This window comes from Patagioenas fasciata, chromosome 3 (assembly GCF_037038585.1).
Source record: "Patagioenas fasciata isolate bPatFas1 chromosome 3, bPatFas1.hap1, whole genome shotgun sequence".
In the NCBI taxonomy this organism is placed as follows: domain Eukaryota; kingdom Metazoa; phylum Chordata; class Aves; order Columbiformes; family Columbidae; genus Patagioenas; species Patagioenas fasciata.
The window spans coordinates 84,115,631-84,133,368 of record NC_092522.1 but is presented as its reverse complement, the minus strand read 5'-3'; the positions used below and the strand labels follow the sequence as shown (position 1 = coordinate 84,133,368).

At 40.8% G+C, this 17,738-nt stretch overlaps 1 protein-coding gene across 10 annotated transcripts in view; it reads left to right on the top strand.

Annotated features, from left to right (window-relative positions):
- The window catches only part of KLHL32 (kelch like family member 32), a 116,255-nt gene extending 99,330 nt beyond the window's left edge, over positions 1-16,925 (top strand). For all 10 annotated transcript variants that reach the window (XM_071806732.1, XM_071806733.1, XM_071806724.1 and 7 more), the window contains 4 exons: positions 8,461-8,519; positions 10,921-11,113; positions 13,706-13,800; positions 15,567-16,925. In XM_071806732.1, coding sequence (XP_071662833.1) covers positions 8,461-8,519; positions 10,921-11,113; positions 13,706-13,800; positions 15,567-15,728 — 509 coding nt within the window. In that variant the 3' untranslated portion in view covers positions 15,729-16,925. The remainder of the gene's footprint in view (positions 1-8,460; positions 8,520-10,920; positions 11,114-13,705; positions 13,801-15,566) is intronic.
- The last annotated feature ends 813 nt before the right edge of the window (positions 16,926-17,738 follow it).

The following is a 17,738-nucleotide window of genomic DNA, read 5'->3' as shown; positions in this document are numbered from 1 at the left end:
ATCATATATGCTACCTCTACTCACCATTCATAAATCACAGTGAATCAAAATGCTAATGCATTTTTAGATAAATTTCAGATGACAAATTCTGTGTGCTTCTCAAAAACAAAAAGCAAGACCCAGTTTCTGTAGTATGATCTGGTACCACTGTGCCTTACTCCTGATAATGAAATGGAGAAATAAGTGGGTTTTGGCTTGTGTAGATCCAGGGCTTGAAGGCAGGTGTATGCACTGCTCCCATGTGCTCTTCACAATATTGTAACAGGCCAAGATGCTGTTAGAAACAGTGTGTGGCTCTGTCTGTCCATAACAAGTGCACAGAACTGCTTGGATGTAATCATAGCTTTATGGCACAGATAAATGAAAGTATAGGCCTTGTAATCTTCATTTAATGTATCATTTGCAGCTAAGTCTGATGCACTTTTTATTTTACATCTGCACATTTATGGGAGTTGAGAGCATTGTGTCATCGGTCTTTGTAGTGACTTTTCTAGTGTTAGTTACTTTGGAATAAGGTTAATGCTGTCTACAGAAGATTTGACAGAAAAATATCCACCTTTTAGTAAGGAGTGTGTCCCACAAGGTTATAAAGTTGTAATATTTATCAAGGAAGTTAATGAGTAAATGGGGCCAGCCCTTGAAGAAAATGTTCAGCGATTGCCATCTTCACTGTAGACACCCTCTGGGGATTTTAATACCGTCTGGGATCCCTCTGGTGAAAAGATGGTATAGGAATGAAAGATTAAGTTAGCTACTTAAGCCTTCGCTGTGCTTTTCAAAGTATATCATTCAGGTTAGCATTGCTCCTTGCAGATATATCTTTTTGCCCATATGGATTAAGTGCCTGCTGGGAATGGATTCCCAAGCATTGACAGGGGAGTTAGCAGGTATCTATTTTTATAGATATACACTAAAATCATGAATTTGAATGGCTTTGGAATTAAAAGCATGATAGAACACAGGCAATCACCTAGGTCCCTGGCAGGTGCTTTGGGTCACTTTGTTCAACAGCGGGCATCAAGAGAGTCTTGTACAAGAGTTTGTGCTGTGTGTTAATCCTGAAGTGTGCTTTGAGACCCAGATACAGTGTACAAACAGGATTTCTGCTTCAGGGTACCCGCTGAGTGTGTTCAGAGCATTTCCCTGTTTATTTACTACCTTTCCTATTTTATCAGTGGAAAGAGATGCGTGTCTGTGATGAGGAATTCAAATATGTGGATGCTACTACTGCTATGTCTTGGTTTTTATTTTATTTTTTTTTCCCCTCATCTTGCGGTTTACATTTGACAGTCTGTTTATCGAAAATAGAGCTTTTTAGGAAATTGTGTTTGACATATTTGTACAAAATCATGGAACGAGCACTAGAAACATCCATCAGAGTGTGGTCCCTGCTCCAGTACATGCAAAAAGTAATATTTTTTCTTAAATTCTTTTTCTTTTGGGTGGGGGGGAAATAACCAACCAAAAAAAACCAAAAAACCACACCAAAAAACCACAGGGAAGTATTTGGTAGAGATCTTTAAGTTAAATGTGTGACTATTCTCAGAAAGGGAAAATTATGCTGAGGATTAATTAATGTGCTTAGTTACGTAAGTGAAATGCATACCTGCCTGTGTGTTTAAATACTATCAGCATATATATAATGAAGCAGTGTGATATTCTGTTCAAGGATATGTTTCTAATACAGCTGTTGAATCAGGGGAAGAGGTAAGTGAAAGCCTGTTAGATGAACTCTTTAAAACTGGGCAAAACAACAAGAATATTTTATTAATATTGTTTCATTTATATTTGAAAATGGTACCAACATATCTTTGTTGTAAAGTCACAGTAAGGAGCAATGTTTTGGCATTGGAGTAAGATAGACGAGACTTTTTGGTTGTATTTTGTATAGTTTTTGAGAAAATGCTTAGCAGTTTTAAGTTGTTAGATTCAGACAGGTTATTATGAATTACGAGAGCATTCTGTGCTATACTTCAGTAGAGTATTGATCTGAATTATATACTCACAGATTGAAAACTGGGTTCTGTGTATTGAATAGAGCTATTATATAAATAAAAGTAGATGGAGATGCAATAACTGTAGCTAGCATTCTATTAATTAATTGCTTAGGGCCAGAATGTAGCTCACTGAATGCGTGTATATTCAGGGGCAGGGGAATAGTAGAGAGAGATGTTTAATTGTTCCAAAAATATCAGTAGTCCCTGCTCAAAAAATCCACTGTTCATCATCAAATGGAAGGTGTTAGCATAAGAGTAATCAGTAATGCAGGAGGGAACCTAATTTTGAAGTATGTGGCCTAAAATTAGGTAATTAAAAAATTAGTCTGTGTTAGGGTTGTTTTTGAGCTGTATCGCTGCTGATTTTTCTGGGAAATACAGGTCATCAACAAGAGCTCTCAAAGTCAGTCTGCTACTACCAGCTGGCAAGGTAACCATGAAAATGTGCCCAGTTTTTTAGTAAGTGAATAAATTAAATAGTGATAATATAAGTTTCTAGCCCTTGTATTTGTGAAGCAAGTCATCAAAACATGACCTGCACACAGACCATTTAATTTATAGCCAAAGTATCAGTGCCTCTGCTACAGCCCCTTGTCTTCTACAGGCTTTGCTAATCAAAAGCTGACTAGACTTAAGGGGTTTCTGTTATTATTTGGATTCATTTTCAGCTTTACTTTGCTGCTCCTTTGAGACAAATATGAGAAGGAATCAAAAATAATAGAGCATAAAATCACAGCAAAGGCAGCAAGGGAAGGAAATGTGCCAAAGAAAATGCTGTATAAACGTAAGCATATGCTGGCAGTAGGAGATGAGTGGACAGTGTTTCAGGTGACAGAGGGACCCCCAAGCTGCCACCAACCCTTTGGGGATTTTAGCCTGCCAGAAGGTGTACAGGGAGCCTTCTGCACCCTGGAAGCAGTTGGACTCTATGGTCAGCACAAGTGGGTTCAGCTCTCAAGTTTTCTGAGCTCCATGTATTGCAGAACATGTTTTCATATTTGTGTCATTATTTTTTTCTCATATGTAAAAAAAAAATAATTCACAGCTCACATTTTATTTAGTTTTCTTGTTTTAAAAAGAAGATGAGAATTCATTAAAATAAGTTCTCTGTATTGACAGAACAGCATCGGGCAGATGGTTTTAAAATTTTATAGTAAGATGGATCTTACAGGCCCCGGTTAACAACTGACACCATGACCTGTTTCACAGACAAATTGCATGCCACATGCTTGAAAAGTGAAAGAGAAACAAAATGTACCAAACCCTCTGGAGTTCTATGTTACTAACAATTGTTCCCTATAAAAGCAAGGAAATATTTTCTGTAGGAGTGAGGACTTGAACCATGCCCATTCGCCTGCATCCTCCATGGTGCACACGTGCAAATCTGGAGACCTGCTTTTCTATATATGTTAACCTTTCTCCTTCCCTATATGTGTAGTGCCGGTGGGGCCGGAGAGGGGCAGAGAACCTCTGCCAGGCGGTTCAGCTCTGAGCCGTTCCTGCACCCGCAGCTGGGAATAAGGAGGCTCCTCAAGTGCTCCAGAGATTAGCACATGAAAAGTCTTCTCTAAAGGGAAGTATTATGCTGTTGTTTCGCAGAGGTCCAACTTGCCTGACCTTAAGTGTGTCAGCTAAAAATCACATCTTGACATGCACGTGGAAACTCAGCTTGGGAGGTGGAGGGGAAACAAGGCAACCCTGTATAGTTGCTTTGTATTTAACAGCTTTTTTCTTGAAGATTTGAGATTCTGGGGGTTTTATTATTATTTTTCCTCTAATGGTGGAGATTTTGACCAAGGAATTGATGGAGATCACATATCTTTGAGAATTATTCTGAATTAGCAAATGGTTTGGAGAAAAACTGTTGTTACCTTAGTATCAATATGTTGTTTGTTGTGAGAAGAATTTTTTTTTCTTAGTAAATGCCTGTACAATTTTTAATGAAAAGCAGATCTGCAATGAATAGAAATACATGGTATCTAACCAAATCAAGTTTTGTCGTGTGCCTGGTAGAGAAATTACCAGGACTGGGAGCTTAACAAGTACGTAAAAATTGCCTCAGTTACCCAGTCTTAGTCTGCATAGGGAACAGTGTTTCTTTATTATTATTATATTTGAATGAAGAAAATGGATCTCGCACCTTTCAAGAATGGACATATGGACAAACTAGGATTTATGTCCCTCTGATTTGCAGCTGGATTGCATCTGGGTTGGGAGAGTGTTAATTAGAGCTGCTGGTGGTGTTGCCCAGGACGCTCATTGAAGTGGGAGAATATGCTTCCCATCAGCTGTCCTCACTGCGCTGGGGCTGGCTCAAGTAAAAAGCAATGGGCTTTGCATGTTGAGGAAGGATTATCTTGTGTTTAACACACAGACATGTAAGAGAGGAGAAATTTCTGGTTTAAAATAACAGAGCACCTTGGGGCATGTGTCATGAGTTGCTGTATATTCCCGCGGTTTGCTGGAAGGAATACACATGGGAGCTCTTTGCCAACATGTAGTTTTACACGTCTCCGAGCAAACCTGGATTCATGCGTTCAGCCTAGCGCTTGGGGACTTCCGAGAGAGCTGTGAGATTTTTCTGGGGGATTTGGATTCGATTAGATTTCTCACGTCATATGGAGGTCTCACCAGGACACATTATAAATATGGATTATAAATTTTCAATTGGGAGAAAAAGGTGTTGAATCTATTGCCTCCCACCCTTCTCTTCTTGGAAGCGTGTTCATTGAAGGTGCTTTTCAGTGCAGTTTGTGGACTGTTTGCAGGACTGTAACAACCCAAAATATTCCCCATGTGTGGGGAATGGCTGGATGAGGCGAGTCTCGGACTCCTGCAGCAACATCTCTGTGTAGAGGGGCACTGTTGCATGAGTTGGGAAGTTACGGGTCTTGGAGGGCTTACAAAGTGGGATTTACAGACTGCAAGGGAGAGAGCAGCTGTGGCAGTGCAAAAACACTTTAAGCCTGTGGGCTGGATGCTGTAAGAGCAAGAAACACACAGGCTTGTCCTGACGGTGCTCCTGGCCTTCCAGGAACTCCAGTCCTCCAAGCAAGCTGCTCATGTCAAAGCAGTGCAATCATTACTCTCAGTTATTAAAACCCAGCGAGAGCCAGCCAACCTGTAAATTTTCTGTCATTTACCCAGCCAGATGTTTTTTTTGTTTTTCTTTCCTTAATTGATGGGTTATTACCAGATTGGCTGCTATTGCTCGGCATCAAATTTAATAGCACGGTTTGTATTTTTAAATACTTCTTTTCAAGTGTAGTTACGATGTCTCCCTGCCTTTCTCCTCCTTTTCCCATAGAAAGCACTGCAGAGAAGTTTAAGAAATTATCTCAGAACTACCCAATTTTTTCGAAGAAAGTATGTATTTTTAGTACTGTTTAACCTTTTTTTCCTTTTCCTATTTCTTTAAGAAACATATTGCTCTTCTTTGCCCTTTCTCAGCTGCCTGGAGAATTGTTAAAAAAAAATAGTTCAAGAGGACATTGCAGACTTGTTAAATTTGAATTTTGGCAGAAAATTTTAAACTTTTGCAATAGCACTTCAAAGTTAGAAGGAACTGGAGTTTGAAAATTGATGCAGATATAAGATGGCATATTTAATGACAGATGTATCTATAGAAACCTGTTAAGATGCAGATTATCCCCCTGGGGAGGGGAGATCAAAACTGCCAATCTATAAAATATACTTGTTAGGGGAAGGCATGGAATCTATCTCTGTGAGCACTTTGATTGCAGGGGACAGTGTAGCAGCATGTGGCATCATAACCTAAGAGCAGACAAATCAGCTTGATGACTTTCAAAGCCAAGAATACTGCTGGAGGCAAGGGTACTCCAGTCTAGAAGAAATTAAAACATATAGAGACTGTTATTAATTCCAGATCTATTTTTGTGTAGTCAAATCTGTATGCAAATCCTTAGCATCTCATTTTGGCAGATTAATCTAAAAGTGAAGAGCGGTATGTGAAGGGAATATAATGATAAAACACCACAGATGAGCAATATCGCAGGGGGAAATATGTAAGCTATGTACTTGATGTGAGGGGCTCTTTGTGAAGAGAGGAACATAATTTCGTTTATTTTATTATTTCATTATTTTACGAGGAAGCAAACCGCTTCTTTTCTTCTTCCTCCGTATCTTTCGCCCCAAATTAAGGTGTCCTTTCTGAACGGAAATACATGACCCAGCATTGTGTTTCCAATTAATCTCCTGTAGTTTAACATTCTGGAGGTAATCATCCAAATAACTATGATTTTTATTTTTCAAAACACTAATCTGACATCTTATTTTTAAATGTTATGCTAGGAGTAAAAATAACTATGTAAAAGAAAATAGAAAATGTTGTTTGGTGTGTGTTGTTGATGGCCACTAACACTGTGAAGGCTGCACAACAGCGTGGAGACAAATAATAGATTGTGAGATTAGATGTGGGAACAGTCCTTGCTTTCCAATGCGTGTCCTTGCGTGTGGACTTCACAGGTGCTGTCATGGGCAGCGTGTGGCACAGTGGAATGGAAACAGTTTGGAAAGGCTATATCTCCTCTCAGCTTTCTTGTCACCTGTAAGCGTCTCTGAGCTGGGTGCTTGTGCTACCGTCCATGTGCAGGGGCCCCAGTAACTGGCTGGTGCTTGCAGAGATGCACCCAAAACCCAGTGTTACTCCTCCCTGCTACCGTGGCTGAAGACAAGACTCTTGAATAGATTTGTCCATAGTTTCTGCTATCCATTCATCTGATTCTTGGCCTCACTGGAGTTATATGGAATGACCAGAGGTGGTACATTTATGTTAGCCAGTGATTCAACCCAGGAGAAGCAGATCAGCAGATAAAACTTTGACACCAAAGTTTCTGTATCTACTCCATGTACAGTTCACATTTTTTGCTTTGGATTAGATTCCTTCTGGTTCTCTGGACCAAATGTTCTTGGTACTCAGCTGGTACAAAGCCATCTGAAAGACCAGTCATCATTGCACACCATTATGACCCGTTAGAAACTGGAGTGCAGCTGGTGCACATCTGGAGCAGAGCTTCTGGTTTAACTTGAGTGCACACCAGTACCAGCCTGCAGCCTGAAATGATATGTGAGAGGTGGGAGAGTCACTTCGAATTCACGTTGTGGCTCTGAACCAAAGTTTTGTGCCCGGTGCAGCTGGAGGCTGGCAAAATGATGATTCCCCAGTACAGACCCATGTTAAGGCTGCTGGAGGATAGAAGAAAAAACTCAATGGCCATAGTAGGACTGGGCCATAGCTCAGCTGGCAGGAATGAAGCAGCTCTGCCACTGCTCTGTCTGAAATGGAGGATATCCTCACAAAAAATTAGGCATCAACATATGTAATGACAGATAAAATTCCTTCCTGTCATTGCTAGGGAGTTTGTCTGTCATTGGCACGTGCTGTTGAAACTGTAATATAAAATGTTTGTGTGTCACTGTGAGTTCCACTGGTGTGCCCTAGTGATGTCCAGACCTTCTGGTGGGGTGAAAGGTGAGGGGCAGATTGCAGGTGTTATTTCTGGTCCCATCTTCCCGTGGGACATGGGTGGTGACAGGGAGGACTGGGATGTGTGGCAATGCTGCAGTGACACCACATCCCCAGGAGGCTTGAGCTCACTCAAGCATGTGGTTATGCTGGTAAGATTACAGACTTGAGATGCAAGGTTTTTTTCCACCAGTTTACTCAGTGAGATTTGCCATTTAAAACCAATAGAGTACAGGATGATTGGGAATTAAACATATGCTCTGTTGAGATAAGTAGTTGGCTTGCGGCATCTACTTTGGTCAGACTCTATTCCAGGCTTTTCTGAGGTGCTTTACACCTCATTTTCTAAAGATAAATGATAGAGTTATTTCTGGTCACTATGGAGGAACCTCCCAACATAAGTCTACAACCAAACCAGGAGATGTTCTCTCTGTAATACAGACTGAATACAGAATTGCCTTCAAACATGGAGGTGACTGCAGTTGCGCAGGGTTGTGCTGTGCTTTCCAGCTGGCAGTGGTGTCCCAGGTCACGCTTCTGGTGAGGCAGAGCTCCTCTTGACCTCTTCCTTCTCTCTGCTGCCAGCCCACCCCCTCCTTCTTCAAACCCTGTCACACACCGCACGCTCCTTCCAACAGGGACACAGGTTTTATCTCTGTGTCCTGATGACGGCTGAATGCACAGTCATTTATAAACAGATCAGTTTTTATCTTGGTTTTAGCCCATAAAATTAGCTTTACAAAGGAAGTATTTGGGGGGGGAGTGTTGTTGCTATTTTGTGTTTCTAGATGTTTGACTAATGTGCTACTTATTACCTTGTAACCAGAATAAAAACTGTAGTGGAATGTAAGCATAAGTCATGGTATGCAATATAATTGTGCCGGCAAATGAACCCAGAATTTTTTATTTTGCCGTGCCTTATCTTGGTCCTGGTTTTGCTTATGTGAAAAAATGTAATCTCTATAAACTCTTTTATAGGAGGAGTCACAAATACCGCACAGTATCAAAACAGGCTCATGGTCTATGATCCTAAGCAGGTGGGTATCTGTGTTCTGTGTTTTTCTCATACGTTTCGCTTCAAACAGGTCTCTTAGCAGATACAAACAATGACTTTGTAAGTCTAAAAATGCTGACCGTTTAGTTAGTGGTCTTTTAAATTCACTTCTTACTGATGTGTGAATTTAACAGAGTAATGGAGACCCTGACTTTTTATTATGTTTTTTTAAGCCTGTAGGTGTTAGAAACATCTAGATTAAATGCAGAAATGTGCTTTAAATCCCCTGTATTTATTGGTATTTATTTTGCTTGTTCTTTTTTTTTTTTTTTTTTTGTAATTCAGTAGCCCAGGGCAATGTGTACTCAAAGTCAGTGTGACAAAACTGCTTCTTGTCATTGGCATTTCTGCTTTGAATTGCATATATGAGCTTTTTGTTTTCTGCATACTTTTAGAACTGTACTACCTGGCCATGACTTATTCTGCAAGGATGCTTATCATTTCATTACCCAAGCACCTAAAATAACTTTTAGGGATTATTTCATACATTATGTATGTGTTTTGATTAGGTTAGCATGGCTCAGGAACCATTTCAGAGGGTTAGGGCATGGTTATACCCTCTTGCTTGTATTAGGAATTAGAGGTCCTGAGCTTGCAATCAGTTGCATAGCCTGATTTACACCCATATGGAAGAGTATTGACTTATCTGATTGTAGGATAGGGGCTTTGATTGCTGTATTTGGAACCAAAATGTGCCAGGACATACTTCTGTGTGGTTCCCACTGACTTTTTAAAGCGTAGCTTATACGGTTCCTGAAGCAGAGAGGGGGCAATGACACACCTGCCTCTTTCTTTTTGAGGTTCAGTTTTATGCATTGATTATACAAATGCTGATTCTATCCTAAATCCAAGTAGGAGTTACAGGCAGCAACCTTATTTTGCTTATGAGTGGGACATATATTTAGATATTGTGTCTCTGCGTATCTTTCACTTCGATTCTTGCTGATGTGAAAGTTGCGCCTCAAAATACCAGTGTCAGGGCTACTTCGGGGTGCCATGCCGATGGCGAGAGACCCGGCGTGGAAAGAGTTACCGAGGAAGCGTGCACACATTCTTCAAATGAGATCTGCTTCGTGTTTGTACACACAAGCTCTTTTTAAAAATTCTGCTGGCATATTGTTTACGGTGGGTACTGGAAACCATCACATCTGCTTGCATCTCGCCCAGAATCTCAATAACTCCATCATTCAGCCCCGGCGCTTGCTTCTGCGCGAGGCCTTTGTGGCGAGTCGATAATGCCTGCCATCTGCCAGAGAGCACACAGCTACCTGCCAACAAGCCGGCCGGGGTGACCTCTGCTTCCCCACCACTGATTAGTATTCACACGCCGGCTTATTAGAAATGACCCCGCCAGGCCCCTCCGTTTCTTTGCCTTTGCGGCGCTTTGTGGCTCACCTGGCAGGCACTGCAGCGGAGGAAGCTAAAGATATAATCAGGGGATGCAGGCAGGCTTTGCAAAGCAGATGGTGTCTATAGTCTGGCGTTAAGAGACTGGACTACTAATGCAAACATTAATGCCTAATATTCAACTATTACACACCGGAATGTATAGCTATATATTGCAGAGGTTAAAAGGCAGTCGTATTAAAGGCTCTTGAGTTATCACAAACAGTAGCATGTGTAATGCAAAGGATTTCCTCACAGATTTTAACTTCCTTCACTTAAATAAATTAGTCTCGTCCGTTGCCAGGTTGTTTGATTTGGTGAGCATAACACAAGCAATTATTTTCTTACATTTAAAATCCTGTGCTTTAATCCCTCCTCTTCTGCGTCCTCTTGCCCCTTCTCTGAACAGGTATAATTCTTGAATATTGTTAACCAGGAAGAAAAATATGCAAAAGGGAGTTACTTTTTAAGTGCCCACAAGTAAAGGGCCAGCATTAAACTAAATACATGAATTTCTTTAGGAAATTATTTTTCCCTGTTGCTTCATTCCCTAAGGAGAAGATCAAATAATCTTCTGAATAATGAAAGGTAGAAAGAATCTCTCTTCTCTCATAACAGAGCTAGTTGGTACAGATAATTTTAGTGCTGTATACAAAGGAGACATCTAATAAGTCCTGCTTAAGGAGAGTTTGCTACTGAATTCTAAAAAAGAAAAAAGCCTTGAAAACTGATGAGCTAAACAGAAAAAAATACAGAGCAAGAAATACTATTAAATTAATGAACTTAAACTATAAACCACATGTTGACAAACCAATATGTCTAGTCAATGTTATAACCAACACATATGTTTAACATAGAAACAACACAAGTGTATACCCTCGTGATTCCTGGCCAAGGGTAAGGAGATCAGCAGTGACATGCTACTATTCTTGTACTACTAATACAAGTATGTCTTTGAGCAGTGCTGAGGCAAATTCTTTCTTTCTTTCCCTTTCCAGAATAAGTGGTTAAGCCGTAGCCCGATGTTGCAGAGGAGAGTGTATCACTCCATGGCTGCCGTCCAAAGGAAACTCTACGTGTTGGGTGGGAACGATCTCGACTACAACAACGATCGGATCCTGGTTCGGCACATAGACTCCTACAGCATAGATGCTGACCAGTGGACGCGGTGCAGCTTCAACATGTTGACAGGTGAGTATTGTACCCCGAAAGGTGAAACTTGCTACTGTTAAAATATCAGCTCCTTTCCCTTTAGATGCCTTTAGTACATGGAACTCCATGGCTTTGCTGCAGTTGCTTCCAATTTAGGGAACATCATTGGACAATGAGACACTTTTCATTACTGGTCTGGCATTCAGTGTTCTATGGAACATTTGTTTTAGGACATTGTAGACTAAATTTTTAAGCAGGTGCACGTAAATGTAATATAATTAAGCAATCAAAAATAATTTGTCACAGTATTACCAGTACTTATTTTTGATTCTCCAAAAGCTTGCCTGCAGTGGTAGATTTAGCTCCCCATTTGAGTGTACATGATAACATCATTTTGAAGTGCTTTCTGCTGCTGTTCTGGGGCAAAGCTTTCATAGAAATCCATTAACTGTCACTTATTTCTAAACAATATCTTCTTAAAAAATTACCCAAAAGGAAGTGTCTTTGTCATAATTCTGTCAAGTAGGGATGAGCTGAGCAGCTCAGTTAGCTACAGGATCTCTAAAGTTCTTCTTGATCATAACTATAAAGAAATGTTAGAGTAGCAACTTGCAAAGCCCTGCAACCCACTGTCCCTGCCACCCAGTCCACGAGATTCCACCACCACCTGGTACAATTCCCAGATATACCACCTCCCGATCTGTTTCCATTTGGTGTTGCATTGATTTCTGAGGTCCACCACTCCAAAGGAAAGAAAGGATGGACAAGCTTAACTAGAAGCCCAGAATAGATAGAAACGCCATGAAATGAATGTCTGACAAATAAGACAGTCACCTTATGTCATTTTCCTCCTGATAGGTTTAAAAGCTGCTCTAGTAACAACTTTGTTCTTTAAGAGATTGCACTGTGTTTCTTAAGCTCTGGGGTCTGGAGAAGAGCTGCTTGCTTTTGGAGTCAGGTCATTGGATTATGTCATGGACACTGGGGAGAGATGCACGGATTAAAAAGGAGGAGTTACACATTGTCAATCAGAACTAGTTTTTCACATCGCTTTTGCTCTTAATTATTTTATTATCTGGAGGATATTACATCCTTAGAAAAGGACACGATCTGATTTGCAACTGCAAGAGCAGTGGCACTGCAGACACCCTTGTTCTGGAGCTGCCCCTAATACCACTGCATGCTGTGAGATAGTAGCCTCTCCTCAGATACCATCTGGTGGGTTGTTTGCACAACCTGCACCTTGAGAAGCCACCTAAGCTGTTCTTTGTGCCTCTGCAACTGATGGTAAATGTGCGTGTTGCACCATGTAGTGTGGATTGTTTTAAAGCTGTATTTATCTTTCAAAACTTCCAAACTAATTCAGGAGACCATTGCTATAAGAATGACCTTCCTCAGCAGCTTCTGCAGTTTTTGGCATCTTTGTACCTGAAGGAACAGGGGAGTGAACAGGTGTGAACAGAATATGAGGGGCCTTCAGCTTTCTTGGCCTAGGTGTCTGTTGGATGTTGATGTGTGACAGTAGCTGAGAGGCAGGTGAGGAGCCTATTACCTATGAAATACACATGTAAAAAAACCTGTGCCATTGAGGAGAGACCAGATGGTTCCCTGCACAGCTTCAGTTTATTGCTCATCTGGGGTATCTCTCTGGATAGTAGCGTATGGGGCTCCCACACAGAGCAGAGAACAGCCTTTGTTCACTGTTGCCCGTTGTGAATTTGGAAACAGTCAACCTATGGCCAGGTGCATTTGCATCGTACTACAGAACTCCAACATTCGGTGTGGTTTAACCTGAACTAGCAATATAACCATGATAGCCACTCACTCACTGCCCCCACTACCCCCAAATAGGGGAGAGAATTGAAAAGGAAGCAATTTGGATTGAAATAAACACAGTTTATTATAATCCCAGATAATCTCAAGCACTGAAAAGTGCAATATTTCTAGATATGGAATCAGCACAATAACAAAATAGCACTAATGCACTACTAAGAATAATATATTTAAATGGAAATAGAATGCAAAATAAGATATACTCAATGCAATTCCTCACAAACTCCTTTTGCACTGAGCAGCCAGTCCCAGGCAGCAGCACCTGGTCCCAAAGAGCTGATCCTGGAGAGAGAAGAGAGAAAAAGGCACAAAGGCCCAGAGGCCTCTGCAAAATGGCAGGATGACAAAAGGCTGAACTAATGGAAATCCCAAACAGAACTCCCCCAACAGGTCTTTGTCCCAGCCCCGAAAAATAAAAAAAGAACTAACCAGAAGATCATGTCTCTCCTTAAATATGAAGCGTGATGCTAATGGGATGGAATACTCTTATTGATCAGTCTGGATGTCAGTCAAACTCTGCCCCATCCATGCCCCCCTTCCCAGCTCCCTCACACCTGTGGACAGAGCACTCAGAATGTCCTTGGCTCTCAGAACAGAGCAATTGAAAACTCTAACTCTGTCCCAGAGTGTTATTTTCTTGTTCTCAAACTAAGTCCAAATAATGACTGTGCTAGCTATCAAAAAGAAAGGTTTCTAACTGCATGAAGGAACTTAACTCATTTTCAGTCAAACCAGCACAGGTGTTAAAAGGGTTAATTATACTCTGAAAGTGGTTTTATTTCCTTTTTTTTGCTTTAGGTCAAAATGAGTCTGGAGTCGCGGTCCACAATGGTAGAATATATTTAGTTGGCGGCTATTCGATTTGGACAAATGAGCCTTTGGCATGTATCCAGGTGAGTGATTTAGGTTTCTTTTAATTTCTTTTCCCCACAATTTTGCAAGGATTCATTTTGCACAGAGGTTATTCAAAAAGCAAAATGCATGTGAAGTGGGGAGATTAAGGATGTTTCTTATGTAGCCACTGAACCTGCATAAACATGGAGAGGAAATGTAATGGATATTAAAAATATTTCCAGATGAGCCATTAGATGTAATTCTTCTTCAGATATGCTAGTAAAACAGAGTTGAGGAGCCTCTCCTTTGGCAAGGTTTGGGTGAAATAGTGGGTATATATTCTCAGGTTACACAATCAAGTCCAAAGTAAAAGAGTGGCAGAAATGGATGATGGAGCATGGGCTAACAATTTTTCAGCCCATCTCATGGCGGATTTTTTTCTCTCCATGTTGTCTTTCTGAAGAGCAGCCAGAGTTAACGAGTTGTTCTTTGACGAAGTTCAGTCAGCCTGCAGCCTGCCCTAGCGCTTACTGCTTCAAAGCTTGAATGGGAGGTTTTTGATCCCTGCTGTAGGCAATAGTTTGTCTGACCAACTCTCCTGCTCTCCCATCTTGTTTAAGAGCAGCTTGCCTGCAGATCCATGGCTTTCAGATATTCATGTACAGAAATTAGGAATTCTTATCTTTCTGCATTTTTCTTGCATCACAACCATTTGTGAGTAGCTGGGCATTTAGAGACAGAAATTCTTGTTTACATCTCAGTTTCTGCAGCATTGTTGATAAATAACATTTTCATTAGCTTCCAACTAAGGATTTTAGGATTTAACCTCCAAACTGTCCCACAAGGCTAGAAGTTAGACTTCACATAAGAAGGGAATGGATTACATGTCAAGCTGCTGGTCCTAGAATGAACACTTACTAGCATGAGTTTGTAAAGAATAGATCATGCAAGATAAGGAGTTAAAACCATGTTCTAGTCATAATATAATTTTGTTTTACTAATAGTTGAATACCTAAAAATTGTTATTGGAAAAATTAATTCAAACTGGCTTTATGAGCTGACATGCAGATGGAGCAACAGCACAACATCAAGGCGATGGCTGTACTCCACCAACAGAGGCATTTATAATCAGCAGGTACTTTGCAGTATTGCACCTGGGTTTAGATACTGCTTAGTGACAAGTGAAAATGATCCTGGGATCTTGCTTTCTTAAATGGACATTTGTCCATGTCCCCAAACTGATTGTGAACTGGCAGCCTGCCCAAGACAGTCCCTGCATTAAAGAGACAAGAAGTACGAGTGCTTTGGCAGAGTTGTGTGTGCTGCCCCTTCTCAGTTGTTGGCAGTGTGCCTGGATTTAACCAGTAAAACTAGCCCTTTTATCTTCAAATTCAGTAAATTTGAGGTTGCCCTCTCCTTTGGAAGGAAAAAAATATCCACTTTTTCCATATATCTTCATTTTCTTTAAGTCATTCATTTATTTGGCCTTTCCAACTTTGATAGAGCTCCCTTGCTCCCTATATATCAAGCTGACAGGTGATTCTGTGATTCATACTTTGTGCAGAGTAACCTGCTTGCGCGGTTGCATGTTCAGCTGCCAGGAAGCAGCATCCAATGTCACCGTCTGCTATCAAGTGCCTGTGCTGGGCTAAGATTTGGGTGACAAGGACAGCAATAAATCACCAGATCCATAAATACAATCTAAAAGTGATCTGAAATTACCATTCTGCTGGAGTTCATAGTACGTATATGTGGTGTGTGCCAGTAAATTTGTTTTGGCTTTCTTCTGTGATCCCTGAAATATTTTATATGCCTTGACCTGCAGGTGCTGGACGTTAGCAAGGAAGGGAAGGAAGAAGTGTTCTACGGGCCTACGCTCCCCTTTGCTTCCAACGGCATCGCAGCGTGCTTCCTTCCAGCTCCTTATTTCACGTGCCCCAACCTTCAGACTCTGCAAGTGCCTCACCACAGGATCGGCACCATGTGAGACAAGGAATGTGCACTTCGTAAAAACAGAAGCAGAGGATGAAAAAAAGATATCTAACCCTGTTATAGAAGGGTTATATGGATCAGCGAGAAGAATCAATCCACACAGGCCGCTGCTTTATCTTCACACATTTGTCTTAAAGTCAGATCACGGTAGGCAGGAAGGAAGCTATAAAAACTGTCTGTGGTTTCTCTGCTCTGCCTCAGATGCGGAAACATATAGGAGAACATCTGGCATTTCTGCTGGTGACTACTTGCTACCTGTCTCTATTTTGTTTCCTTATGCAACTTTGTCAGGCATCATGACTGCTCTCAGCTCCTCCTGGGCTGCTCGTCTTTGGAGTCTGCGTGTTCAATTGTTCAGCAATGGCACTTTCGAAGCTGATAGAAACTTGTGTTTATGTTGACAAAGATGATATAATACTATGATAATTATGCAACTCTCTCAATACCTTTAGCAAAAAGAATAACAAATGTGTTGACTTCCCACCCAAACTCTCATAGTTTACGGTTTCTCATTTAATAATACTTCATTTGAAATTTAAATACTGCGAAGCAGATTAAAACAAAAATAAAAAAAAAACCAAACAAGCCCTGTAGTATATGAGGAACAGATAAAAATTGTCTTAGCTGAAAGACACCAAACCCTCATGGTTAAACTCAAGTCTGAACTGAATGTGTTATTCTGAGAATCTAAAGATCATTTGGGGTGTCATTTACCAAGGTCTACTATCAAACAAATGTTACCTTCTGTCATATGATCAAAGCCTCCTGACAGCTGCAGTCTTTTAATGGTGGAGAACAGCCTCTTTACTGTATAATTAAAATGTGCAATTTACTTAATATTTTTAATATCCAGTTTGTGAGGGGTCACCACATTTACAATTATCAACGAACAGTCTCATTTTGTCCAACATATGGTCCCACAAATCACCGGTCTCCAGAGGCTAAACAGGTGTAGAACAATGTCAATATTTATTTATTTATTCTTGCAGTTGATATAGTGTCTCTCCGTTCCATACTCCAGGCATATGCCAGTTCACAATAAATACTCTAACCTGTTATATTTTGGCTTTGCTTGGCTACTGCAGCCCCTGTCTCTTATTTCTGTCTTTTATTTACATATCTAAAGACAACTTCAATGTTTGTAAATAGTAACCAAGCATGTAATTAAATCTTTATTTATGATTTACGGGCACTCTGCACTTCTCTGCTTTACCTACTGATCTGTTCCCTGCCGCCGTGCTATCTGAGCAGACCTACGAAATTCCTGCTGCCACTCATGCAAATGCTACGTGCAGGTTATGCCGCGGCAATTGCCTGCGCTGCTGGACAGGAACCGGTTTGACTTTATCCAGTGGGCAGCCTTTCCAAATCAAATGCATCATTTAACTTCATTTAACTTCTAAGGTTCTGGTTAGTGATACAGGGGGTGAACTTTATCACCATTTCTGTCTCCAGCTGGGCAGTGAACTGTGGAACATCACCCCTCCATTTCCAGTAATTTTCAGTTCAGAAAGGTGTGGTGGTTTTGTGTTTGTTTTTTTTTTTTGGTTTTGTTTTTTGTTTGGTTTTGTTTTTGTGTGGTTTTTTTTTGTTTTGTTTTGGTTTTGGTTTTCGGTGGTGGTGGTGGTGGTGGTGGTGGTGTGGGTTTTTGTGTGTGTTTATTTTTCCCCTGAGCTTTCTCGCTCTTGTTGGACAGAGCAGAGCTGCAGCTGCAGTCTTTGCCTGGCACACTAACTTGAGTACTACCAATACCTCCCTCTGCACACCAAGCAAGCCTAAACCCAGGCAGTACTTTTCTCTTAACTGCACAGGATCTGCATAGGCTCTGCATCAGGATATTTTGTTTTAATTCCTTTGATTTCCTGTAAATCAGCATCTGAGTGCCAGCTCTCCAAACAGGCCATTTACACTTTCAAAATCTGATTGTTGCCCTGCATGGGCTGCAGGGCCCGTGCCTGGTAAGTGTTTGAAGTTCTACTTATGCATGACTTGCAGGGACATAAAC